The 27,431-nt window shown below is 46.8% G+C and overlaps 1 protein-coding gene across 1 annotated transcript in view; it reads right to left on the minus strand.

Annotated features, from left to right (window-relative positions):
* Positions 1-1,171: 1,171 nt before the first annotated feature.
* The window catches only part of TGFA (transforming growth factor alpha), a 93,604-nt gene continuing 67,344 nt past the window's right edge, over positions 1,172-27,431 (minus strand). The window contains exons 3-6 of the mRNA XM_070428459.1: positions 20,001-20,121; positions 7,080-7,229; positions 4,528-4,637; positions 1,172-2,375 (exon numbers count right to left, since the gene is read on the minus strand). Of these exons, the coding sequence (XP_070284560.1) occupies positions 2,368-2,375; positions 4,528-4,637; positions 7,080-7,229; positions 20,001-20,121 (389 nt within the window). The 3' untranslated portion in view covers positions 1,172-2,367. The remainder of the gene's footprint in view (positions 2,376-4,527; positions 4,638-7,079; positions 7,230-20,000; positions 20,122-27,431) is intronic.

A 27,431-nucleotide genomic window follows, 5' to 3' on the forward strand; every position in this document is an offset into this window, starting at 1 on the left:
CTTGGTTTGCAGAGGACTGACCCCAGAGGCATGTCTAGGGAAGCGCCCATTCGAGCCTGTTCATTGCATGCTTGTACAGGCACAAGGAAGGGGGCGCTGGCAGCTGTGACTTCTTGGATCTGAGGACCAGAACATTCACAGACACTAAACTCAAAGACCCCACAGGGGAGCAAGAAGGTTCCCTCCACTTCCATCCATGTCTTCTCACACCTCTGCAAAGGCTCTTGGAAGCCTAAAGACCAGATACCAATCCTTCCATTCACTAGTGAAGAAAGGCTCACAAACATTTTCACATCAATCCAAACCTTTTAAAGGCAACCAGACCTCAAAGAGTCTCTAAAAGACTGGGGAAAGATCATGCTAAAGAAAAAAATGTGACCTCAAGTTAACAAGTAACACTATCCCACTTCCATTAGTCTCTTTTAGACCATTCAGACTGTCAGAGGCCGAGGGGAAAAGTGAGGGCACACTGGGGTCTATAAGCTGGCATCAACTGGATTGGTCTCTGAGCGAGATGCTACATATATCAGCTTCAGCCCACATATCTGTAGGACTGGCCCAAGGAATGCAAACTTAGACCTATTTTCTTTTATAATTAAAACCTGTGAGCTGTGTCAATTACATGGTTAGGGGCCAACTGGTAAACAGATCCTATTTCTGCTCTCAGTGCTTTGGGTGTACCATGATTCAACAAAAGTGCCGAAGTTAAGACATGGGTCATATAGTTGTCTCAACTGTAAGAAAGGGGGAGAAGATTCATTGAAATAGACAGACTGGGGAAGAAGAATTAGGGGAGGACAAAATTAACTGGTCACTGTCAGGATGTGAGGAGCTCAATGCACTGAAGGGTTAATTGGTAGAAATCTTTCATTTTTCTGAATATTAGTGAAGAAGACTTTCCTCATGTAGGGAGTTTGTACGTTATTTCATTGTTATTCAGGTCCCGAATTTTAATGAAAATTCCTAGGGATGACCCAACCCCCCCCCCCCCCCCCCCCCCCCCCCCCCCACTCCTTGGCAGGAGGGAGGCAGTGCTTCCCACAGGCAGGCCAGTGGGGCAGAATGTACCCTAATGCCCAGGAGAACTATCCGCCCTTTTCTGGGGGAAAGTGAGACTCTCACAGTAGACATGGCTTGTTAGAGTTTTTGTTAATAAAACCAGCATTCCGGATGAAAACAAATCATTGAAATATTTCTCCTCATGCTTAACAATAGAAAAGTTAAATTTTTCCTTTTAAAAATGAAGTAACAAATTAACCAAGTGACAAAATGGAAAATAAATGACTAGCCCCCCTTTCATGAATGTGGCCCCAAATGCCCGTGGCTCTCAGAGGGCTCATGTTAATCTTTGAGCAGTGTAGCAAGTCTTGTGTTTAACCCGTGCAGACCCACACACAGGAGCATTCTTCCTCTCTTCCCGACTGAGATGACACATCTATGCTGCTGGATTGGCTGACCTTTCCACAGAATGTACCCAGGGGCATTTACCGGCTTTGTGTCTTAAATGGCACAATGTCTGAACCCCAATCTTTGCTCCCATCAGGAACTCAACCTCTGCTTCCATCTCTGTACCTTCTGGGTAGCTTTTCCTAAGCCTTAGCTGTCCCAAAGAGGCCAGACATTTTTAATCGGTATAACTCTGCAGCCAGCAAGACATCCATCATTAATGTAGAAGTCTAAAAGAGTTTTTATGCTTTTTACATTGACTTGAGAGATTAAAAATAAAACCATCATCCAGCTAATAAATAAGAAGTTATCTCCAAGGGTGGTGGTGACTTGGGAAGGTCCTCAATATCGCGTGTCTGTGGAGGACGTTGGGCTGGTTGAGGGTCTACTGGACAGAGGACAGACGCAGCTCTTCTTAAACTTGGCATCCTCCCATATCAATAAGCAGTTACCCTTTCTCCACCTTCTTCCTCAATAAATGGATGAGAAAAAACTGTAACAACTATAGGAATCTTCGGTGTTGGGCAGGATGCATGCTGTTGTGGGTCCATTAAAAAGAAACACAGCCTGGCATCCATGAATGGTAGAAGACAACTACTCCTGGACTCAGACGCTGACTGACACACACATCTTGTATAGGTAAACAGGAAGTCCACCCCTTGCAGTTCTTTTTTGACCAGCCTTTACACTGTGATCCACTGATTTCTTTTCTAGGTCACACTGAATAACCCCAAGCAGACAGGTTCTTGACAGAGTTTTGAAGGAAGGCCCACATAAGACAAGAGGCTGCACAGGTGATTGCCGGCAGAGTAGGAAGGTCTGTTAGCACGTCCCAGGCATCCCTTGCAGGGCCGTCCAGAAGAAGTCCATTCTTCATTAGGGCTGCCCCAGTCACTTGGCCAAATTCCTCCTCTGGGCTCTTCAGACCACTGCGAGGAAGAAAAAACAGGTTAAGTTCAGTGGGCCAGACCCCAGCCACGCTGGCCAAACAGGCTTGAGACAGAAACTTAGAGATGCATCAGCCAAGTCACCAAGTTCTCTTGGGCACTCAGACCCAAGTCCAAATTCTGTAGGTTCAACCTCAGGGGAAGCAGCTTCTGAAACTGTGTTGTCAGTGCCAAAGAAAAGGCTGACCAAAAGTGAAATGAGTTGTGGCAGAAGAGAAATGGGGATGCACCCTGTTTTGTGGGCCTCAATTCAACTGGAAGTGATTTGACCCAGCATGTGGCTAGCTCTTTCATAAAGTATGGTTTAGTGGGCAATTCATGAGCTGGTGTAGGGTTCTGGTGGTAGGATCACTTCCCCTATGGCCATACAAGTGAGGACCCATTTGTTTCTCAATGGGTGGGGGGCCCTGAGGGTATCCTCTGTGGCTGTAGTGGTGAGGCAGCATGGACCTCATTCCCAGCAGCTCCCCAGTCAGCCTGAACAACTTCCTACCCTGGTCCCTCTCAACGTCCCTGCGGAGATGGGGAGGTATGCCTCATCTCGGAGACGGGCTTCAGTCTCAGTGGCCAGATCTATCCCCAGGGTCAAGGCTAATGTTCTCTCAAATGTGGTAGAGAAGAAGTAATAAGAAGAAACCTAACTCTGCTCCGAATGACTCTGCTGAGGTGTGGACAAATGGTACAAAATTTACTATGAGTTTTCTTAAAAGGTGTAAATAACTTTTTTATTGGTGCTAAAAGACAAAATAAAATTTACCTCCATTAGCTCAATGGATGGCCCCAGAAGTAGTGGAAGAGAGATGTGAGTGAGGCCTTCAGGGGTCTTGGTTCTCATCCTAGTGCCCTCTCCTCCCACGGACTCATGGTGGGACCCAAGAAGGCCTTTGGCAGACTCAGTTTACCTTTATCACCCACAAATCCTCCTCTTCATTAAGGCTATTTTGAGGATTAATGGATTAGCATCCTCCCAGATCAAAAGAAATGCCCTGGCACAATTACTGTGGTTCTTGAAATGAAAAACAAATAAGCGGTGCTCCTGGGCCTTCTGTTCCCTCCAGGTCAGATACCATGAGATTTAACAAACATAGCAGTTACTTTTCTCCCTACGCTCTCCATGCAACCTTGAGCTTCTGGAATGTCAACTGTTTATCAGAGAAGGACACCTTGGGTGGATCAGCCTGGGGCAATTCCCTCCTGACCTACTACTTCCTATAAAGAAACTTTTTTTTTTTTCGGGCTCTATTGGTCTAAATAGCATTGCAGAAAAATGGCTGATGTGAGATTTCTCAGAGCTTGTCTGGATAAAGGAGCAATTTGGCTCCATGAGCCCCAAGCTAGTGATGCTCAGATGCGGACTCCTGAGATGTGTGTTGGCTCATGTCTAGATGACCAGTCCACTTTAAGGATGTTGAAAAACATGCATGAAACAATGAAAAACGTAATGATGGTCACAGGATCTAAGAGTTTGAAGAGTCCTTAGAGACTTTCGATAGGAGAATCGCTCACTCCACAGATGAGAAAAGGAACGTGGTTTTTGTTGTTTTTTTTTTTAAGAGAAAGAAATGAACAACTATTGCATATCCACAGTTGGGGATACACGATACTAGATGCTTAATGTCTGTACTTATTCAACTTGCACAACATTTTAAAATAAGAAAACTGAGGGTTAGAGATGTTATGTAACTTGTTAAAAGTCACACAGTCACCAGTAAGGATAAAAGAGCTCCCCTTTGAGTAAAACACACATTAGGCCAGTGATGGCGAACCTATGACACGCGTGTCAGAGGTGACACGCAAACTCATTTTTTTGGTTGATTTTTCTTTGTTACATGGCATTTAAATATATAAAATATCAAAAATATAAATCTTTGTTTTACTGTGGTTGCAAATATCAAAAAATTTCTATATGTGACACGGCACCAGAGTTAAGTTAGGGTTTTTCAAAATGCTGACACGCCGAGCTCAAAAGGTTCGCCATCACTACATTGGGCTAAACTAAACCTGATGTGGTAGATAAATATCACCTTTTCTCCTTCTTCCTGCTTCATCCTCCAAGAACTTTTGTCCTGACCTGGAGAAGGTGTCATTTTCTCCCCCGAAGGGGAAAAGGCCCCTCCTCGATGCAGCCCCTTACCTGTTTCTGAGTGGCAGCAAGCAGGCCTTCCTTTCAGGAGGGCGCTGGGCTTCTCGTGCCGGCAGATGAGGGCCCGGCACCACTCACAGTATTTTCGGACCTGGCAGCAGCTGCAAAGACACAGAGAACACGGTCGAGGCAGGAGCCTGGCAGGAGTGCCCAGCTGGTGCAATGTCTGCCTGAGGGGCCTTCTGGGCAGCTATGGGCTTTCAACCAGCCTCCTGTGGGGGCCTCCAGAGGGACAGACACAGAAAGGGACTGAGGGCCCGGCTGGGTGGTGGCCTTTAGGGCAGATGCTGGCCAACAACAAAGATACCCATTGACGCCCCCCCCCCCCCCCCCCCCAAGGCCCCAGCGCTGTTTTGCAGCTCTGCTCAGGGCAACTGGGCTCCAGCTTGCCCGACTGTCAGAGAGGCCCAGTCTCCCACCCATCTGCCCTCCCCATAAAGCAGCAGAAGGGTAATTCCGTGAGTAGGACTGAGACAGCGCAGCCGCTTCAGGCTGGCAGGGCTGTGAGGGCTTGGGAGGGGGGCAGCCCTCCATCAGGTATTTCCAGCAGCAAAGCAGGGAATGTGGATGGGCTGAACTGACTCATGGAAAGAACGAGAATGAGGCATGGATCTCAGTGGCTTTGAATCCTTCTCTGAGGACTAACATCCTGTAGTTGGGGCAAACCCAACTTCCTGGTGAACCTGTGTTCCCCAGAGTCCTGACGCATTAGGGCTATGACCGCTTCTGCCTCCTTGGGTGGGCAGGAAAGAACAGTTTGTAGAGTTCGAGTGAAAAAAGAATCCGAGAACTCACAGGTCAGAGGAGAAGCACTAAGTCATACATTACCTAGAGACACGGATGGCTGTTTTCCATGGAAGTCCCATAGAAGACTTCATTTCCTAACCTTAATGTATATATAATTTATGAATCCACTGACTAGGGCTGGGAGAGCTCTCTTGGCTGACATGAGCCCGAGAACAGACAAGGAAACAAGCCTGTTTCTGTGTTTCCTTCCCTCTTGGTGCCTGGTAGCAATTCACGATCCTCAGCCCTGGGAAGGTTCCTGGGACCCCTGAATCTCTGGGCAGCAGAGTGAGAAGGGGCCCTGCAATACTCTGCCCAACCTGTTCTGGCACGGTGGCCAGCAGTCTGCCTGGACGGGTCCCTCCTGAGTTACACAGTCCAGGTTGGGACCAGCTCATCCCATGCTGAAGGCCTTGATTCCAGATCCGTCATTGATTGCTGTCTTGCAGTCAGCTAGCCACGCGGGCTTGCCCCAGTCATGCCCCAGCCAGGAGTGTCCCAGGGCAGGGAGAGCAAAGTCTCTTTATCTCTCTGGCAGGGGATGAGTTGGTCCCAACCAGCTCTGCAACTCAGGATGGCCCCCTGCCCAGGCATCTAGCAGCCTGGCAAGCATGAGGGCTTAGTCTCTGGCTCAGAGATTCTGAAGTTGGTATTTGGCAAGGACGGGCTGGCAAAGGACAGAGAAGTGGGACTGGCTGCCTCCCCGGGAATGAGAGAGGCTGTCCAGTATCCTGGTTTATTCTTGTTTCAAAAAATCTGGTGAAAATGAACTTTTAAGTCCCTCTAGAGAGGCCCACGTGGGCACTCAGTCTTATTCTAAGGCTCTAGGACCCTCCTTGCCACAGAAATAGGACTGTGAACGTGATGGGTGAGCGCAGGTAGCTAGCCAGCCATGAGAATTGATGCCAGTAGTCCATTAAGTTGCTACTGCTCCCCCAGGGAGGGCCTTCATGAGTGGCAGAACCTGAGCTCTGCCCCAGCTTGGACCAGGGCTGCTTGTTCACTACCTACAAATATGTTTTTCCAAGACAGACGGGAATGGAACAGATACTGCTAGGAGAGGAAGGAAAGGCCAGCCCAGTTCAGACCTCATCTCTCACCACTTAATGCTGGCTTATTCCAGGAGAAGGATGTGAGCAGGTAGTGGCTACTGTCAACGAGCTGGGGCTCTAAAGCCCATTTTATTCATTGCCAGAACCAGGGAAGATATGGGCAAGCAAATGGGGGTAAGAAACATCGGGAAACAATCTCTAATGGTCTGGGCTCAGGAAGGCTTCCTGGAAGATGCAAGGTGGAAACGGAGTTTTGAAGGATGAGGAGGGCAGAGAAGGGCAAAATGCAAAAACGAGGAAGGGCTGTCATTAACTTGTCATAATAGTAACAGTGGCCTTAGACATGGCTTTAGGATTTGCAAAGAGCTCCTGCCCAAATGAGGCTGGGAGCTGTTTCCAGTTCACTCTGGGGCACCTGGATGTTCCTTCACGAAAGAGTGAAGGCTCCAAGCCCAACAATGGGGGGGGGTTGGGGGAGGGTTGCCTTTGTTCTGCGTGGCTTCCAGCAGTGCACAGGCCCACTGCTGGGACCCTCCCAGGACATGTGCCCTTTGACAGCTTGGCTGTCACCAAAGTTCCTCTTGGCTTAGCTGATACCAATCAGACATCACAGCAACAAACTGCTGAGGTGACCCTGTTATCAGGGCATGCTGCAGATGTCCCTGGGAGGGCGGGAGACCTGACCTTAGGGCAGCAAATACTCACTGTATCAGCACACACGTGATGATGAGGCCAGCCAGGGCCACGACGGAAACCACCACTAAGGCGGTGATGGCCTGCTTCTTCTGGCTGGCGGCCACCACGGCCAGGAGGTCTGCATGCTCACAGCGCGCTCCGACATACCCAGAGTGGCAGCTGGGAAAGAAAGGGACATCAGCACACTCTCCTGGTAGAAGGCTTGTTTCCCCCAACTCCTCAGGGAAGGCTGGGCTGAAGGGACCGAAAGCAACAGGAAAAGCCCAAAGGGACCCCTCCAGGTGTCAGTAAAGTCACCCCCACTTCTCTGCACAGGCACCTCTTGCTTGGAGAATGAGGGGTAAGGAACCAGCTTTATCACGTGGGGATGAAAGGTGCTACTGAAGCACTTTATTATTATTGTCACCAAGCCAGCTCTTGGGGGAATGAAGGAGGCAGCAAATGTGTTTATGACACGGAGTTCATTTTGGCAGTTCATAAAAATTCAGGTTATTTTTAAACCAAATGTGTGTATTCAGAATTTCTGATGATGAGCTTAAGAAAACACACTAAACCAGCAGGAGACACAGGCTGTGGTTTGCTTATCTTCTTTAAGTTTAATTAGCTCTGTAAGCATTTACCTGGTGGCCCAGCACATGAGGCACGTGCTGACATTAGAGCCAGCACTACTAACTAGTAATTGTAGGACTTGCGAAGCCACTGATCTCCTGTGAACCCGGGTCCTCATTTCCAACAACAGCTGGCCTTTCTCCACTAGAGGATTAGTAAGGGCACAAAAGAGGTCATGTTCGTGAGCTGCGTGTAATCTTTAAGGGCAACATCAACACAAGCCACTGTTATTATGGGCATTGCTACTATTCAAGGCTCTTTGGCATCATTCATTTCAGTAACAGCCTCCTCCTATGTGCTAAAGGCGAATGCTGCTTCTTCCATCTCGCTCTGGCCTGTCCTACCCACCTCCATCCCCCACCCCGATTCTGGGGCAGCCACAAGTGCCTCTCACGTGATGATTCCTTAGGACATGTTCTACCCATAGGAAGAGATGGCCATTTTCTGATGCAGGCATTTCCCCTCTTCAAAGCACATGATTCTTTTCAATAGAAGATACTTAGCTTACACATTGGTCTCTTTGTCGGGGGTGACTTTCAAATTGTGATGAAAATGTTGGATCACCTCGGCCTTCTCAGGTGGGGAGCCTTCCTTCCCACAGGGAACTTCCCCGGAGCAGCCTTGCACCAAACATCACACCTTGGTTTTAAGTTTTGTTTTGTCCCCCCTCAGACATGGCAATGATAGCTACACTTTTGTTTTTTAAGAGTGCTTTTTGATGAAGTAGATAGCCTGCCACCTTCACTTTTAGATTAAAAGACATCTGAGGAACAAGGAAAAATGAAAAGGCGGTGAAGGGTCGTGGTGTGCCAGCCTATTGTGCCAGCGCTAGCCTCGGAGGCATTCATTTGTGAGTCCCCTAACCCTGTGCTCCTGGCTGCCAGACCCCACATGCCAGAAGGGCCCTTGGAGTTAGGTCCTTGGATAATGAAAACCCTCGTTTTGGGAATATTATGCTTTTTCATTATAACCTATTTCATTACAACTATTTCATTATGATGTTAATGAACTTAACTCTTATTTATACCAATGAGCCTATGGCAACATTGGTTTCATTATACATCATTTCGTATAAAGTCTTAGAGCTTATCAATGACATTAAGTGAGAACTTACTGTACAGTACATTTTCCAGGAGCATAGGTTTTGCTCAATGTTAACAAAAAATCATTTTAATGTTAAAGAAACAGATACCCTATGCAGTGGTCGGCAAACTGCGGCTCGCGAGCCACATGCGGCTCTTTGGCTCCTTGAGTGTGGCTCTTCCACAAGATACCACGTGCGGATGCGCACATACAGTGCGATTGAATCTTCGTGGCCCATGTGCAGAAGTTGGTATTTTGTGGAAGAGCCACACTCAAGGGGCCAAAAAGCCGCATGTGGCTCGCGAGCCGCAGTTTGCTGACCACTGCTCTATGGGGTTAAGTAGATGCTGCAAAAATTGCTGATTAAGACTACAACCTGGGATACCATGGCATACAAGCTTCTGTCTGTAACACTGCTTAACAGAAGTCTTAACACTGGCACTTTTTCTCCCAAAGACCAACTGTTATCTATCTAAAAAGGTATGTTTTTAGTTTGAATTCAGGCACTTGCTTTTCTATTAAGGGTTATTTTACATTTAGCATGCCCTTTCTCATTTAATCCTTGCACAGAAAAGTCAAGTCATTTGGTTGTGCTAGGGAAGAGAGAGAAATTCATACCCAGGTCTGCTGACCCTAGAGCAGGGGTGGGCAAACTTTTTGACTCGAGGGCCACAATGGGTTCTTAAACTGGACCGGAGGGCCGGAACAAAAGCATGGATGGAGTGTTTGTGTGAACTAATATAAATTCAAAGTAAACATCATTACAAAAAAGGGTACAGTCTTTTTTTTTTTTTTTTTTTTAGTTTTATTCATTTCAAACGGGCCAGATCCGGCCCGCGGGCCGTAGTTTGCCCACGGCTGCCCTAGAGTCTGGGTTCTTGCTCACTCACTAGGCTGCTTCCCCTGCATACTAAACAGGTTGGGAAGAGAATGCCACAGATTAAGCTCTTGATCAAACTTGGCTTTTGGCTTAGCCTCCAATCATGATAGGGTAAAAGATCTGAGGTTCCACAAGGTTGCAGAGGGTTTTCATTGTTTGGTAATTAAGGAAGCTGAGGTGGGCCAACCAGGATGGAAAATGCTGCATAGGGATCGCTATAGACCCAAGAAGAAGAGAGCAGGCCCTTGATGGATGAGAAACAAAAAGTGGAAGAGAGGGGATCTCCAGGAAGACGACTGTTCTTGAAAAGGATCTGGACCACAGAATTCTGAATGAGAACCCTGGCTCTCACACACTTGGGCTGGGAAGGAGAAGACCGAGGGGCTATGGGACGGGGCAGATTTTCTGTTTGTTTGTTTGGTATCAATAACAATTATGTGAAGGCAAAAGTCAAGAAACGGCTCACCCTATCGGTTGTGAAAACAAAGTCACTGGCCCCTTCTCACTAGGGGGAAGCTAACAGCAGACTGGACTGGGGGCCGAAAGGCAATGAGCAGCAGACGTTGGCGATGCATAAGCTAAGCTGTCAGTGTCTAAAGAGAACCCTGCAAAGGGTCCCTTCTCTGGCCCACACCCAGATGGCTCCCACCTGAGTTTTGGGCTTCCTCCATTTGGTATCTGACACCCTATTTCTGCAGGGCCAGAACCTACCCTCTCTATTACCCATCACCAAGGTTCCAGCTAATCCAAGTTGTCCCACCCTCCTCACTAGTCTAGTGTCAAATAAACGCATGTCCAGCACTTAGGCACTTAGGACACACTTGCCTAATGAGTGAATACTACCCTCCCACTTGCCCATTTCAACTCCTATTACCTTCTTTGCCTGGACAATTATTATTCACTCTCCTCCTCAGATTCCATCTCAAATACTACAGTCTCTAAAAAGATGTAACTTACAGACCCAGTCACCCATCCATTCATTTTTCATAGCTCTTTCCATGGCTCTCCCTTATCCTCTCCTCCTCCTCTGAATGCCTTCAGGACTATGCCCACCTCTCTGACTGCCCTTCCACTAGCCTCACTGTAGGGCAGACTCCATGCTCTTGTGGGCAAGGCCTAGCTCTACAAAAACTGGTGAACCACTGAACAGAATGGGCTGGGGAGCCTGGGCTTTGTGGCGAATTGTTAGATTTCTAACCAGGAGTTGCAGCCAAGCCAATGGGACTTCTCTGTCGACAGTATTAGTGCAGCTTCCTCCTAGAGAAGAGTAGTGATGAGGATTAGCATAAATATTTGTGAAAGGTCCAGGTTATAGGTGGGTGAACACCTATGAGGCAATTTCATGTGACTTGAAATGTTCCTCCTTTAATCTTCAGGCTGTGGGAGAGACTGGTCCTACCACCTCCTCAACCACTTGATTCTGAAAACCCTATGAATTAACAAATGAATGCTGGGAATTCTAAGAAATCCCATTTAAATAAGAGTGGCAGCCAGGTGCTAATTACAGCACCTATCATTTATCAAGGCAGTAGGCTAAACTCGTATATGAATTACAACTCCTATATGAATTACCTCTTATTATTATTATTATTATTATCATTATTATTTTTAGAAGGGGAGGGAAAGAGAGAAACATTGATGAGAGATGAGAAACATCGATCTGCTGCCTCCTGCACACCCCTCACTGGGGATCTAGCCAGCAACCCAGGCATGTGCCCCGACCAGGAATTGAACTGGTGACCTTTTGGTGCACAGGATGACACCCAACCAACTGAGCCACACCAGTCAGGGCAAATTACCTCTTAATCCCAACAATCACAGAGCATGTAAGGTCAGGGCTATATTCACCTTGTTTTGCAGATTAGGAAATGGGAACTTCTAGAGCAGTGGTTCTCAACCTTGGCTGCACATTAGAATCACCTGGGAATCTTTTTAAAATCCTGATTTCTGGGCCTCATCCTCCAGAAATTCTGTTTCTTTGTTACTAATGTTGTGGCCCTCACCCCATAACAAACAGAATTTCCGGAGGATGAGGCCCAGAAATCAGGATTTTAAAAAGATTCCCAGGTGATTCTAATGTGCAGCCAAGGTTGAGAACCACTGTTCTAGAGGTTTAAAAACTAATACTCTCAACTATGAAGGCTGTCTTTCTGGGGTAATGCAAATTAGTTTGGATGATACTGTGGGATAGTGGTTTAATGACAAACTCACAAACCTCATAACAAGAAGAAATATGGGCTGCTGACTGCCCACCAAGTATGGAAAATGCAGAGATGCCCCAGAGAGAGATAACATCCTGGGCTAGGCCACATTTTGTTGACTTTCCACGTTCTTCCAACCAAAGAAACATTTGTGTGTTCTGGGTCCTTCACAATCAGCTCTGCCTGCCTCAAAACAACCCTAGCAACGGCCCTAGCATATTAAGAATGTCTTCATGCCAACACTATTGCCTGTCACCTTAGTGTTACAGCTGCAAATACAGCTGAGCCTTGAACATCACAGGTTTGAACTATGTGGTTCACTTATAAGTGGAATTTTTTCAATAAATACCTGTATTGTTTGTGATCCCTGGTTGGGAGTTCGCCGATATGTAGGGCCGACTATATGCATTCATCTACAGCCTTTATATAGGGGACTTGAACATCTGCAGATTTTAATGTTGGTGGGAAATTAATCTCCTATGGATACCCAGGGATATCTAAATTTTGGGGGAGTCAAAAGTTAATATGTGGATTTTGTACTGTGTGGAGGGTGAGTGTTATTCAAGGGTCTACTGTACTCAAATCTCAGTCTCATTGGGTTAGGGAGCCCAACGTGCTTCTCAATGAAAACTTACCAGTGAGGCAAGGAAGCACCTGGGTAACTGCCTAATGGGTAAGACTCCAGGTCATGGCCTAGGTGAGCTCTGAGAATAGCAAGACTTAGCCCCAAGCAGCCCAAATGTAGCTGAGAGGCAGAATAGCCTGTGTTCTAGGTGCTTGGGCTTCCCCAGGACATCCCAGGTCAAAATCACTCTGAATATGGGGTGCTTTTTTAAAAAAAAGGCCAAAGGAAATTCTGATGAAGGCCGAGTTGACAGCCACCATGAAGGTTTTACCAGTGACATCAACTCTAGTTGCCCATTGGAATTGCCTGGAAAGGTTGAAAAAAATCATGATGTCCAGGCCACATCCTAGACCAACTCTGAATCTCTGGGAATAAGGCCTGAGCATCCCTATTTTTAAAGCCCCCAGATGATTCTACTGGGCAGCCAATGTTAAGAACCATAATTTAGACTTTCTGGCCTTGGGGTGGAGAGGAGGTCCTTTCTCCTTCTCAATCATTTCTAATAAGGGGGATGCTTCCTAGTTGGGGGAAAAAAGAAAAGGTTTGGTGACTATTTTTTTGGTATTTTTTTTTAAAACATCCCAAGCTTCTACTAATATTAGACTTAATTATGCTGATTATTTTAGATATAAGTTACACAAGGAAGGAAAGAGTCACTTCACCTGATCACAAATGAATGACACTTGACTCAGCTGCTATCCTCTCCTTTACCTCAGGTAGGCACTGGTTCCCACCTGACTGCACATAAGAATCGCCTGGGAAGCTCTGGGAAATGCCAGGGCCAAGGTCACACCCCAAGAGATGACCATCCCATTGCTCCGTGCACCCAGGCAATTCCAGTCAGGTCTAAGAACCATTGAGGTAGAACTATCATTTAAGTACAGAGAATCAAGGACCAACAATTCAAAATCTGCTACTTCTCCTCCTCCCTCCCCCTTTCTCTCCTCTACCCCCAGGCCCCCTCCCCCCAGGGCATTTCCCCAGGGTGGTGGCTATAAAATGGTCCACTTCATATCAAGTACAGGAGAAACAGATGTTGCACCCCTATTTACAACAGGAATCTGAACAAAATAGGAGTATTTTGTCTATCAGAGGGGAATGGGAAATGTGTAGGACTGAACTTTTTAAAAATATCATTTGACCATTCAATTTCATCTGTCTAGAGTGGGTTTTGCCAAAAACAAGGTTCTAGGATGCTGTTTTGTCTTCATAATGCTGAAAATGAGGCTCTGGAATTACATTCAGGCTCTTTTCCCAAAAGAACCAAAAAGAAAGAAGTGCATAAAAAAAGGAAGTGTAGCCCAGGAGGGCAAGGAGGTTGTCTGAGCTTCAAATGGAGCAAGTGTAGCTGGAGATAAAAGGCAACATGTTCCAGCCGGGGGAGTCCCTGAGGCTTTTGTATTTTTGTTCCTGATTAAGTCTGGAGGTTACTTTGGTGCTTTTCTTAGAAGCACATTTTGTGGCTGTAGGTCTCTCTGTTTTAACAAGAGTGAAAGTATCTATGATATGTCTTTCATTCTCCTCTGTTTGAGGGCTTTAGAGTCCTCCAGTCCCGTCAAGTTGCTCACTTTCCCCCTCATGTCCCTTTTGTACGTGGTTCACAGCAAGCACCCTTTTTAAACTTTAAAGAAATACGATAAAGCATGTCGAGCTGTGCTCTTGAATTTTTTTCTTAAGAAAAAATTTCCCCAACTAGAAAAGGAATGTTTCTAAGCAAATTTTAAGGTATATAAATGGTAATAAAGCGGAAAGAAAAACAAGAAAAGAAAGCCAACGTTGGTACATACCCATCTCTTCAAATGGCAGTCCAATGAACATGTTCCCTTTCAGACTATTTCTATGTAGTTTTTTAAATAGTTTGGATTTTTTTTATACTTTTGTATCAGTTCCTCATTTAACATCTCTTCACCATTTTACTACATCATTTGAAACTCTGCAAAAGTCGTTTAAAATGATTGTATAGTAATTTATGTACCCGGTTTGCTTCACCGAATCCTTACCATTTAGGCTGATCCAATTTTGAGATCATGCATAAAGCCAGGTGATTATCTTTGTGTACCCGTCTCTGTTTGCATTTGGTATTACTTCCTCAGTATAGAGCCCTATAAGTTGGTACAACACAGTACAGACTTTGGAGCCAAATTATCATGGGTTCAAATCCCATTTCCCACTTAATGCCTGTGTGACCTTGAGCAAATTACTGAATCACTCTGTGCCATCGATTCCGCCTCTTTAAAATGTGATCGTCACAGTACTCACCTCACAGAGTAGTTAGGAGCACTAAGTGAGTGAATGTCTTGTGAAGTGCCTGGCACAAAGGAAGTGCTGTCTAAGTCCTAAAGATGTAAATAAAGGATGGGAGCGTTTTTTAAGGCTCCTGAGAGACACTGTCTTCATAAACAATGATGTCCTTTCTGGCAGGAGGTTAATGCTCTGATTTTTAGCCAAGCCTTTTGGCACAGGTCCCAAGACAAAGTCTTTAATATGGGGGCCAAGGACCAAGTTGACTGAGGGCCAAGGACCTTGGTTTCAGAAATATGTTTACACCAACTTGCCTGTAATATGGAGAAAATCCACAGGACAGCGGTGGGAGTGAGGCCCCTGAGCCCAAGGACATCTGTATTTGCCTCACCCATTCTTGGCCTCCTTAGAACTGGATTTGCCAAGTCCTATAGCCTCTCTGCTTCTGGGGCTCGGGAGGAGTGGGCTGGATGGAGTAAAGACTTCCTTTGCAGCTCTGATTTACAGGCCTCATGGGACAGACCTGGTACCATGGTCTACCTGATTTTCACTGCTTCTTTCAGCAGAATCTTTCAACGTCCTTTAGCTGTGGTAATGGCAACACTAACCTGATCACAATGGAGTTAGTCCTGTTGCCAACTGCTCTTATGCTCTGCTGGGAACTGGGCTTGAATGTTCTCCAGCGCTGTGTCATAGAACTTTCTGAGATGATGGCAACAGTCTCTATCTATGATGTCTAGCACATCAGCCTTTAGAGGTATTGGGTGCTTGAAATGTGGCTTGAGCCCTAGTCGGTTTGGCTCAGTGGATAGAGCATCAGCCTGCAGACTGAAGGGTCCCAGGTTTCATTCTGGTTAAGGGTGTATGCCTGCGTTACAGGCTCAATCCTCAGTAGGGGGTGTGCAGAAGGCAGCCAATGAGTGATTCTCTCTCTCATCATTGATGTTTCTATCTCTCCTTCTCCCTTCCTCTTGAAATCAATACAAACATTTTAAAGGGAAACGTGGCTAGAGAGACTGAGAAACAAATCACTTTAAATAGCCTTGGCTGTTTTGTTAATGTCTCTTGTCTTGAACAGCAATAGCTCTATCTGCATTATGGTCACTGGGTCCTCATCACAATCCTGTGAAGTACTAATGTCCCCATTTTATACACAAAGAAACTGAGGCTTAATGGGGCTAAGTCACTTGAGACTCAGGTCTGTCTGACCTTCAAATCTGTGCCTTTAACTGTGTGCTATCCCACCTGGTGAGTGACCCTCAGTATCTGCTTCTAGCGGGGTAGACAGAGAATGAGGACATACACTTTCTCCAGACATGTGGATGGTAGTGATGTCATAACTTCTTAACCCGGGGGCCCACCACCTGCTGGCTGTTGAAGTGAGAACTGATCTACATAGTGGCTCAAGCACCAAGTAAACCTCTCAACCCTGGTCTCTTGGGAGGTGTGTTCCTGGTCACACGGGCAATCACTTTTCTCTGGTGTTTGACTCTGTTCAGGTCCCACTGGAATGTGCTGTGGCCGGGTCATATGGAATGTTTTCCTTGGCGGACAGGGCTTTGTTTTCACACTTTGCTGTGGGAAAGCTGTCAGGGAATTCAGTCACGGAGGAAGGAGGAGCTGTTTTGAACAGGTGAGAAACTTTAACCTTCAAACTAGTTGCCACTGGCTGCTGACAGGAGAACCCTTAAAACTTGTCGCTTGGGTGGCTTCCTTCAACTGTTTTCCTTTGTTTGAAGGCTTCTGCAGGCAGCAGACCAACAGTATGGAATCTGCCTCAGGGAAAATAATGTGCGAGTCCTGAGCTCGCATTTCTATGGCTTTACTGTCTTGGGAATTCTTTTCCCACTTGTTTCCTGATGTGGTTGGGTACCAGCAGAGTTTTATTAAAGGGAGACATACAATACAATTTAGGGTTCATCTGAAGCATAAATGTTTAAGGCCAGCTTTCACTACCTTTGGCTATCTCTGACGAGTTGTTTGAACTTCTTTGCTTGACCTCATAGTTTAGTGTGAGGTGTCATTTGAGATTCTCTGGAAACCTAGACTATTTATTGGTCTTATGGAATACAAAGCTTAAGGATGACAGTACTATAGAAAGAACTCCCTCTTTTGAGACTATGATCTTGGGTCGCCGTGGGTTTTCTTTATAAGGCCATGAAAGATGAGGCCTTACTTCAAGGTATGTCAGTTTTATTGACCAGAATGTGTTTGTCAGCGCCCCAAAGCTGGGGCAGGTCTTAAGATCAGGGACAGAATGTTCTGCTTTCTCTGTATGGGCTGAGATTCTGGTCTAGTGGGAATTGATTAATGAGAACATCTTCTAGATACTATAAATACAACAGGTATAAGGTGTGGTCCTGTCCTCACCGAGCTTACAAGCTCCTGTTGCACAGAAGTGGAGACTGGAGAAATGGAGAGGGCAAGCCCTGTGTTTACTTAGAGAAGCTGGGCCTGTGCATGGAGATGTAAAACCTGACTTCCCAAATGCTGACAACTAAGTAAAACCACCAAAGAACAACGTGGGTTGTCATTTACTGCCACATAAACCATGTCTGTGGGCTGAGTGCCACCAAGAGCCAGTGGGGAAACTGGTGATTGCTTGCACGGCTGTGCCTCCGCACAGAAGGCCAGCTTTCCCAAACTGCAAAACTGTCTTGGCTGTTTCCATAGACCCCACACTGGGCCCACAGGAAGGACTCCTTAGGAGTCTGTGATCACGGCAACCAGCTTGGAAGTGACTTCGGCCTTTCTCTGGAGGAAGGTGTACCTGCAGGGAGAAGGTGCCAACACCTTTCCTGGAAACCAAAGAGCTTCGTGATCTCAGGTGAACTTTGTGAGGCTGAGGCAGCCTGCGCTCCGGGGCAGTGGCTGAAAACATGGGTTTCGGGTTGGAATTGACCACCTGGTTCCCAGCTCTACCACTTATAAGCCCTGGGACTCTGGGCAAGTTGCTTAAAATCCCTTTATTGAGAGATTACCACATAGTAATATTTATAATGTGAATGGAGAAGAGAGAGCAATGTAATGGTGTGTAAATGTGAGGGACAAGTATCTCCCTGGGCCAAGAGCAGGGCTTGGGATCCAGACTGAGGAGAACAAGAGAAGGCTTCCTCCAGCGCTAGGAGTCTTAGCTACACATGAGGTTATCGCTTTGGCTTAACTGCTGATCCAGGCTGGAGCCTGCCAGCTCTCAGCAAGTTTATACCAGGCCCCGCCCCCTATCTAGTGGGAAGGAAAAAACTGAGCTTTGGACACAATTGATCAGAAGTCGGTGAAGACTTGCCCTCGCTCTGAAGATGATCTTCTCAATGCCTAGCCAGGGGCAGCCTCCTGAGGTCCTGCACTGGGTACCTGGAGGGGAGAATGCCTTCTACCTGCTGTCCTGGGAGCTTTCCTGATATCTGGGCCAAGAGGCAACACTTCCTCCAGGGCCAGTGTTTTTCCACAATGACCAGGCTGCTAACAAAAACAACCCCATCAGTCCCCCAGGGGCCCCTCTGTGTACCTTAATGAGAATGATAATAATGAATAATGACTGTGACTATTATCATCATTGTGCTTTGTATTTATGGGGTGGGAAGGGCTCCTAGCTCTGTAGACATGACCTGGGAGCCTCACACAGTCCTTCCTCCAGGAGGAAGGTGGCCAGTGTGCCTCTCCAGGTGAGGCTCGGAGGCACCCCAAGGGGCCTGCTCAGCTCACACAGCCACACCTCAGGAAGCAGAAAGCCCTACCAACCATCACTTACTGCCACAGCTCTCCTGGCTAATGCATTTGATATTTCTTTTCTTTTTAAAAAAATCTTACTCCCTTTATTCTCTTCAACTAATCAACATGACCACAGCGACACAACACTGTCACTGTCACACAACACTCAATACTGAGGCCTCTCTTCACTCCAGGGGGACAAGTAAGGTGAGCGGGGCTTCCCTAAGGAGAGCGAAGGAGTCTGGGGCACATTTGACACCCTTAAGCATCATGGTTATGGACTCAGCCTGTCTGTGCTTACGTCACGAGATCATTATGAGGATTGCATGAGTTAACACATAGATTGTGATTAGAATGGTGACTGGCATGAACAAAAGCTCAACAAATGCTAGCTTTTATTAACATTTAGTATTATTTATTGAAACTATTACGTTGAATTTGCTGACTTTCAACCTTTAGAATGGTAACTTCATATAGATGGGTGGTTCTTAAGGGGGGAAAGGGTGGTTTTACCGCCCGCATTGGGACATTTGGCAATATCTGGAGACATTTTTGATTGTCATGACTGTGAAGTGGTGGTGCTATTGGCTGGCATCTGGTCGGTAGAGGCCAGGGATGTTGCTAACATCCTTCAATGCTCAGATCAGCCCCTATAACAAAGGATTATCCAGCCCCAAATATCAATAGTGCCCATGTTGGGCGTAAGGCCACCTAACAGTTTTCTAGTATGGACAGATCAATTTTCTTAAAATATCCCTTTCCAAAACCGATGGCTCTCACTGCTTACAGAATAAAGGCTCATTTCCAACAGGCCCTGGCCTCCCCTTCGTCTTCAGCCTCATCTCCTCCCTGCTGTAGCCGCTCTGACCTGTAACAGCAGGTCCCTGACACTCAAGCCTGGAGTAACCTCTCTGTTGTCCCCACCAGCACAGCCCCAACACCTGCTCTGAGAAGCTTTCCTCAGAGCCTTTCTTCCCCAGTCCGGCTGACCATGGCTGGTGGCTCCTAACTAATGTGACTCCCGGGTCGCATTCCTACAGATTCTGATTCAGGAGGTTGGGGAGGGGCTCAGGTATTCTTTACGAAGCCGCTGCAGGGGGCTCAGCCTAGTGTGGAAACCGCCGTGCTCTGGCGTGCGTCTTTATTTCCAGGCTCTTCCTTGTTCTGTTGCCACGTATATGCACTAACCCTTTGCATGTGCTTCTGCTTATTTTATTAGCTGCATGTAAAGATGCTACAGGGCAGAGACCTCATCTTAGAGACTCTGGCTACTCTAAAGATCCAACCCAGTGCCTTGCCATCCAGCATTTCTAAGTTGTGAATTAAACTTGAACCCAGGAATTTTCAGACTTTGCTGAACTGAGTAGCAGTTATTTGAGATGCTTGTTAAAATGCAAATTACCAGGCTCCCGGCTCCCAGGAGGTTCTGCCTCAGTAACTCTGGACTGGGCTTTTACACCAGCTGGGTTTTGACCCTCCAACATGTCAGGCTCCAGGAGTCTCGTGGAGGGAAATGTTCTTTGAATTGTTTGCCGGGCTGCCCCCAGCCCCAGAACCCCAGGACACCAGGGGACACTTACACACATGCTGGCTTGTCCTCCTGCACCAAAAACCTGCAGGTTCCATGGAAGCAGAACTGACTGTGGGAATCCGGGCAATCATTAAAGTAGGACACGACAGCTGCGGCCATGGGTGGATTTGCTGGGGAGAGAAAAGACATTTGGCTCAGATCCACAGTACAGGAAGGCATACCTGCTGGTCCCACTGGTCAGGAGGGGCCGGCTGGGATTTCTGGTCCGTACCGGCATCCCCTCCACAGCTCTCACTTCTCTCCCAGCCAGTCCAGGGCTAGTGCCTTCTACATCGTGTGCCTGCCAGCAGGGCTTTATTTATTTACCTTTGTAGAAAACAAAACAACCTCCCCACCAGATTCTGTGTGAGTCAGAGACACCAGAGCCATTTTACTATTTAAAGCCTACTACCCTAATTTTGCTTTGCAAAGTGACAGTGACCATTTTTAATTTTATTTTTACAATTAAAAATATTGATTTCAGGGAGGAAGAGAGAGGAAGAGAGAGATAGAAATATCAGTGCTGAGAGAGAATCATTGATTGGCTGCCTCCTGCACGCCCCCCTACTAGGGATCAAGCCTGCAACGCAGGCATGTGCCCTGACCAGGAATCCAACCGTGACCTCCTGGTTCATAGGTCAATGCTCAACTACCGAGTCACACTGGCCGGGAAACAGTGACCAAATTTTAAAGATAGCCTTCATAAAAATTTGTTTTAAACACAAGAAACCAGAAGAGAGGTACAAAAGAGTACTAGATAACCATTAAACCGATGCTTTTGCATTACTGATATAAAAAGATGTTCATGATACATTATTGGAAATTAGGTGCATTTTCAAGATGGTCTGTATAGTATGATTGTGCTGAAACAAACATAAAGGCTAGAAAGGATATACATGCAAATGGTAGCAGGGCTTCTTGGGTGGTGGGCATGGGTGATTATGCCATGAAGATGACTTAGGCACAGAAGTCCACCTGGGAGCAGCACAGACAGTAATGGGAAAGCTTTGAGGGGGGGCAGGGAGGGAAAGAGAACAGAGTCAGGGGCAAGACCGGTCCTACTCACAGCCCTGACACCCATAACTCTCAAGGGCCAGAGGCAGCCCTAGCTGGTTTGGCTCAGTGGATAGAGTGTTGGCCTGCAGACTGAAGGGTCCCAGGTTTGATTCCGGCCAAGGGCACATGCCTGGGTTGCGAGCTCCATCCCCCTCAGTGGGGGGCGTGCGGGAGGCAGCCAATCAATGATTCTCTTTCATTGATGTTTCTATCTCTCTATCCCTCTCCCTTCCTCTCTGAAATCAATTAAAAAAAAAAAGAGCCAGGGGCATTACCAAACCTTGCAGGGTTTTCCTTCCTTGGCTTTCAGGAAGGAATAAAAATAGCCAGCCAGGGGCACTGTAAGGAAAAACACATGAACATATCAATGGACCAGCCCAAAGGGCATCACTTTGGATTTATCGAATTAGACTCCAATAGCCTCGTTTTGTCCACATAACCTGTGAGATAGGTAGCTATTTCAAGATGACATGGTAGATGGTTTCTGTTGCTTCTTTCATAAAGGTTCTCTTATGCTTGTGTTCTGGGTACTTGGGGAATGGGTCTTTCCCACTCATTTTTTGGAAAAAATGTTCTTGGAGCTCTTGCTCTTTGAGAAAAGGCAGATCATTTCATATCGTGGGTTTCTAGACCACCACTGAGTATTAACCTCACATTGCTGCCTTTCTATTCATGAATGGCTTCTAGAAGTATCAATTTTGGAAATCTCATAATTCCAGTGGAAAAAGCAGAGGCTCAAACTACAACAGAATCCTTGATGCAGAAGGTGAGAGAGATTTAGTGGTTATGAGCATGGGCTTTGGAGAAAGAGAGGCACAGGTTTGAATCCTGCCTTTGCGACCTGGAGGAAGTACTTGATCTTTTCCAGCCTGCTTGGGACTCTACAAGATGGGGACTCCACCTGCCTTACGGGTGGCTCTGAGGCTGAATGAGACAAAGCTTGATCCATACTGTACTCAACTGCCTGTTACACATCACTCACCTGTTAGTGTTGCTGTTACCATCACTGACAACCCAAGATGCTAATGAAGTCCTATATGTGATAAGACACCCCCCCCAACTCTAGTACATAATCTCCCTCTCCCTCCATAAATTCAGTATAGTGTGACTAAAAGTCCAAATGTCCCCTTTAGCCCTTAAGAATAGCTACTTTCACATGTGAGTACAAAACAGGAAGCCCAAAGCCAGGTGGAGATGTCCACCCAGGGCTGCCGTCTGGCCTTGCTCCTCCTGGTAGCAGCATGTCCCTGTCCAGCAGCAGCCTGCAGGACACGAGGCCAAGGCAGTATCTGAGGACCAACTGCCTTGGCCGATCAGTTACCTGCAAGTCCCGGCCTTGGGTAGTTGATAAAAGGCTGGGCACTCGCTGGCAGTAGACACTGGAAAGGTCTGCTGTAATTCGCATAACTGGCTCCTCTGTGCTTACTAAACTTGTCATGGAGTGAACGTGGCAAGATGAAGGGGCTAGAGACTAGCGAATCTGATTTGATTTAGACCTTAAAAAAGGCTTTTGATAAGCTCTACAAAAGGCCATTTAGACAACCACCTCCGTGTGGCTGGAGGGAGTCCCTTGCCAGGACTTGGAGCTGGACTCTTCAAAGTGTGCTCTGTCGACCAGCAGCTTCACCTTCCGAAGCTTGTTAGGAAGCCAAGTTCCTGGGCCCCACACCAGACCTACTGAATTAGGATCTTCGGGCGGGGCCCAGGAATCTGTGAGGCATGCTCTCCAGATGCTTTTTTAAAAGTCAGGTTTGAGATAGATTTCATATATAGTACCGTTTGCCCTCCGGGAAATTCATTATTGTTTGAGACACAGGCTTGTATTACACAGGAAACAACAGTAACAAAAAACAACAACAAAAAAAAAGGTGGAGACAAAGGCCTCTTAGAGACAAAAATGACAGGGGTTCCTAAAGGCATCCTTTTAGGAACTGATCATTTTCCAGCAATTCAAACTCCTGTAGCACGAAAGCCTAAACCTGCTCAAGTTCTTTTGCGGTCAAGTGTCAGCTCAATAGAATATACTGAAAGAAAACTTCTGGATCCATCTTTTGGGAGCACTGCTCTCCAAACTGGTGAGGCGTAGGCTCACTGTCATTGTCTTATGTATTTACTAGAGGCCCGGTGCACGTAATTCGTGCACAGGTAGGGTCCTTAGGCCTGGGCGATCAGGGCCAATTGGGGCCTTTTGGCTGCTGGCCGGGGCCTTCCTTCCCTGGCTTCTGGCTGCCAACAGGCGCTTTTCTTCATTCCGCGCTGTCCCCTGGTGGTCAGCACACGTAATAGCAAGCTATAGAACTCCTGGTCTCCTGGTCAAACTCCCATGGGGACACTTTGCATATTAGCTTCATATATATATATATATATATATATATATATATATATATATATATAGATAGATATTTTGCCTCTTCTCATTAATGATTTGAGGAGGCTTTATAAAAATGCTACCATAAAAAGAGGATGCAGTTGGGAAAGGTGTATGTGTGTGTGCATGTGTGTGTGCATGCATGTGTGTATGAGAGGGGGAGAGAGAGAGGAAGACAGAGAGGAGAGACACACACAGGAAGGGAAAAAGGAAGGAAGGAGGGAAGGAGGGAGATAGACACAGAGACAACAGAGGGAGAGAGACAGAGAAAGAGGCAGAGAAGGGGAGGGAGGGGGAAGAGAGGAAGAAACAGAGACAGACACAGGTAGTGAGAAAGGAATGAAGATAAATGGGCAAAGGAAAATAAAGGTAGGTATCAGGCCATGCACAAAGACAAGCATCAGAAAATCACATGTGTGTGCCGAAGCTGAGTGGTGGATCCAGCTCTGTGGCCCCTCGCAGTCTAAGCAAGGATGCATACAGCGCATTAGATAGAAATGTATCCATATTGCATGGGCAGGACGGGCTCAGCTTTGCCCAAGTCTATGGTCAGAGAGCAACTATCTCTTCTGTGGCTGCTTCGGAAGGGGACTTCATGTGCTGTGGTGAATGATATCCTTCACCATCTCCCAAAGACAATGCAGAGGCATCCGCCAATGGAAGCCATCTCCGTCCTTCACACAGCTCACTAAGAAGCCAAAGAGGCCAGCGGACGAGGACACTCCACGCCACCATCACAGCAACAGCAGCTAATGTGCTGATTTTGCTTTCTGCAGTCACAGACCAGGCGAGGACGGGGGCTCCTAGTCCTCTACAATCTCATCTGTCTGACGCAACCAAAGGTGCTGAGGGACCAAGGGAGCCCGATGCTAGCCGATGAGCATGCTCACTTGATTTTAAAAATCTTTTTCCTGATTACAAAGGAATCGCTGTAGAAAACCTTTTGTAAATGGCAATGTGGAATAAAAAAACAAAAACACCCAACATCTTAGAGGATACATTTCATCTCTAATCTACCACCTAGAAATGTGTAAGTACACAATGCACACACTCATGGCAACTTAACTGTTCCTATTCTGCTACATGTCTTTCTCTCCCCTGCTATAACCACAAACATCTTAAAAGTGAGCGTTTAGTTCAAGACTCCGCAAAGGGTGCGGTCCTGGCCTCTAACCCGGAGAAGTTTAATGTGTGTGATGTGAAGGGCGGGTCCTGTTTCCAACAGCACATTCTGCAGCTTTGGGGGATGTGGACAGGGAGGAGAGGACCGACAGCAGTTCCAAGAGTGAGCCACATTCTGGCCTCTGTTCCGACTGCTGCCTCAGGGAGAGACAAGGGGTGGCATCGGAGCGCTCGTGGATAGCCTCGTGGACTAATGCACCTAAAAGCTCTGTGCAAAGTGCAGACCACGTCACAATGAGGGGGGAGTGGCTGTTCTTGTTTTGGGCCTTTTAAAGGGGTTTGTCTCAGATACCACCAGAATAGGCAAAGGAAATGCACACCGCAGCATGGTCAGGCCAGGCAGACAAAACCATCCTACTGATGTTCCCAGAAGCTTCAGGAAGTCCAGGAGGAATGAGACTCTGGGGAAGCTGAGGAGGGGAGGAGAGGAATTATCACTTTGAGTGCTGTCCTTACAGTGTCTCATGAATCCAGGGAGGGTAGGTGGTCACTGAGGATTTGCTCAGTAACTTAGGTAACAATGACCTTTACAAGGAAATCCCCAAATTCCCAGCATCTTCCCAGAGAATGACTCTTTCAGCCTCTCTGTCTCTTTTTACCTCCCTCTCCCTATATTTTCTCTACCTTCCTCCACTCTTTTCCTCTCTCCTTCTTAATTTTTCTTTCTCAAAACTCCAGGAAATATCAAGTGAAGCAAGGAAAGGCCTAGACACCTCAAAGGGGAAAAACCCTGACTTAGAAAGGGAAGGCAGTGAAAGTCAATGGGGAAACTCCAAGGAGGCCCCCAGGAAGTCCAGACAGAGGGAAGGGCTGGCCCCATTCCCCAGGGCTCTGGCCCCTGCACTTGGCTGCTCCAGGCACCAAGTCTGATTAGCACTCGGGGCGTATTGGAAACTCAAATGTTCCGGTTTTCAGAAAAGACCTCATACTGAGCCCATCGGCAGCGAGAGTTTTTCAAAGCTGCTCAGTTCCTGTTGTTTTGAAATTTACAAGAGGCCTCGAACATGTTAACCAAACCCATGTTTTGTAGACACCACTGTTTCCTGGGGAAGCTGTGAAAATCTATGGCCAGAGACCACAGACCCACTAATAGGGCTGGGGCCCAGCTTCACTCATGGGAAAAAGGGTCTGGAATAGCAATCAAGGGGCAGGGAAACCATGGAATCAATTCATAGGAGGGGTCTCTCCAGTTCAGAAGGGCTGGGGAGGCAGCCATCTGGACAGCTCCTTCCGATAGCCTTGCTCCCCAGGGAACTGCACCCACACCACCAAGTACAGTCACCTCCTTTTCAAAGCAGCCCTAATTGGACTTTCTGCTGGGCTGGTGGATGGCGGCCAGCTGAGGCCGTGGCTCCTCACTCTCTTCTCTAGATGTCAGAAGTTGCAAACATGTTAGTCCGTTAGGAAGCTTACATCATTTATAGCCATTTCATTACTTCCTCAAATGTCATGACTAACTTTCTCATAATTTTCTGACAATTTAATAACGACGCCTGGCTTTGTAGTAGGAACTCTCAGCCAAGGTTTTTGACCTTGGACTAAATAATTTCTCTCTTAGACACTACAAAGGCAAAGCCAATGGATGTTTCTGGAATGCCTAGGAGAAAAGGCAGTAGATTAACTTAACAAAGATGGGAGTCAGCAAGCAGCCCCTGGTGACAGTAGGGGAGTGTACACAGCTGACATCTACTCTTTGAAGCTCCCAGGTACCAAGGCCTCCATTCTACCGCAGGGCCAGGCTAGAATCACACATAGTTCTAAGGTCAGTTCTGGGACGGGGAAGGCTCACTTCAGGCCACCAGTGCCCTTTCTACAGGGATGGAACTCCAAACTCACAGGAGACAACGCACAAACCTTCACAACTGGCCAGCGTGTGAAGAAAAGGCTGGTACAGAGGGGCTACCACCCGGGGTGGTGGAAGTGCTAAGCCAATGGTACAGGATCCTCTCCAGATAGCAACTGGTGAGCAGGCACCCTGGTCCCCGGGCATTTGGGGGAGGAGGGTTGTCAATAAGAACTCTGAGAAGTTTTACAAATGATCCCAAAGAGGAAGAGCATTGTCAGTACCAAGTGTGGCAACATACCGACCTTTAGCACAGAGGGGAATGCCTGTCAAGAAAGCTAATCAATAAGGGCATTTCCTGAGGCTGTGTGAGAGGGCAGAGAGCAAGGGGGCAGTTTTCAAGTGACCAGTGGAAGTCAGCAGAGTGCAGAAAAGTCATGCCAGTTACATTTATAGCAGGAGTGGGAAACTCGTCTCAGTCTTAAGGACTACTCGATTTCACTGTTTTGGGGATGTGCACAGTGGTAGAATGAGATAAATATAATCACTCAACTCATACCCTCTTAAAATCAAGAACAGTGAGTACTTAAAAAAGAATAGATATAAAGCAATTTGACAACAGTTTGGCTTCACAGTACCAACATTTAAGAGAGAAAGGACATTCATTTTAGTTAAGCAATGAAAGAGAAAAGTAACTCGTAGTGCTGCAATTCCTCTTGCTGCCCACCTGATGAGGGTGGGAAGGGTAGTGCCATTTTTGTTACTACCATGCTTCACCCCAAGATTCTCAATTTCCTGAGAGTAACTCCTATACTTATAAAATACATATTTTTTTCTATAACCTGATCCCTGAACACAGAGTAACTCATTTCTTCAGCAATCTTTTCAAACACTGGCTAATTCTGATCCTATTTGACCTTAACCTTACCCTGATCTTAAACTGGCGTTAGGCCCCTCTACCTCCACTTACAGGCCTGGATACTGTACTAATACATTAAACCTCTGACCAACCTATGGGGCAAGCATTACCAGTCTCTGTTTTTCAGATGAGA

This window comes from Myotis yumanensis, unplaced genomic scaffold, assembly GCF_028538775.1.
Source record: "Myotis yumanensis isolate MYYU_CA2020_CCGP unplaced genomic scaffold, mMyoYum1.0.hap1 SCAF_11, whole genome shotgun sequence".
Classification (NCBI taxonomy): Eukaryota; Metazoa; Chordata; class Mammalia; order Chiroptera; family Vespertilionidae; genus Myotis; species Myotis yumanensis.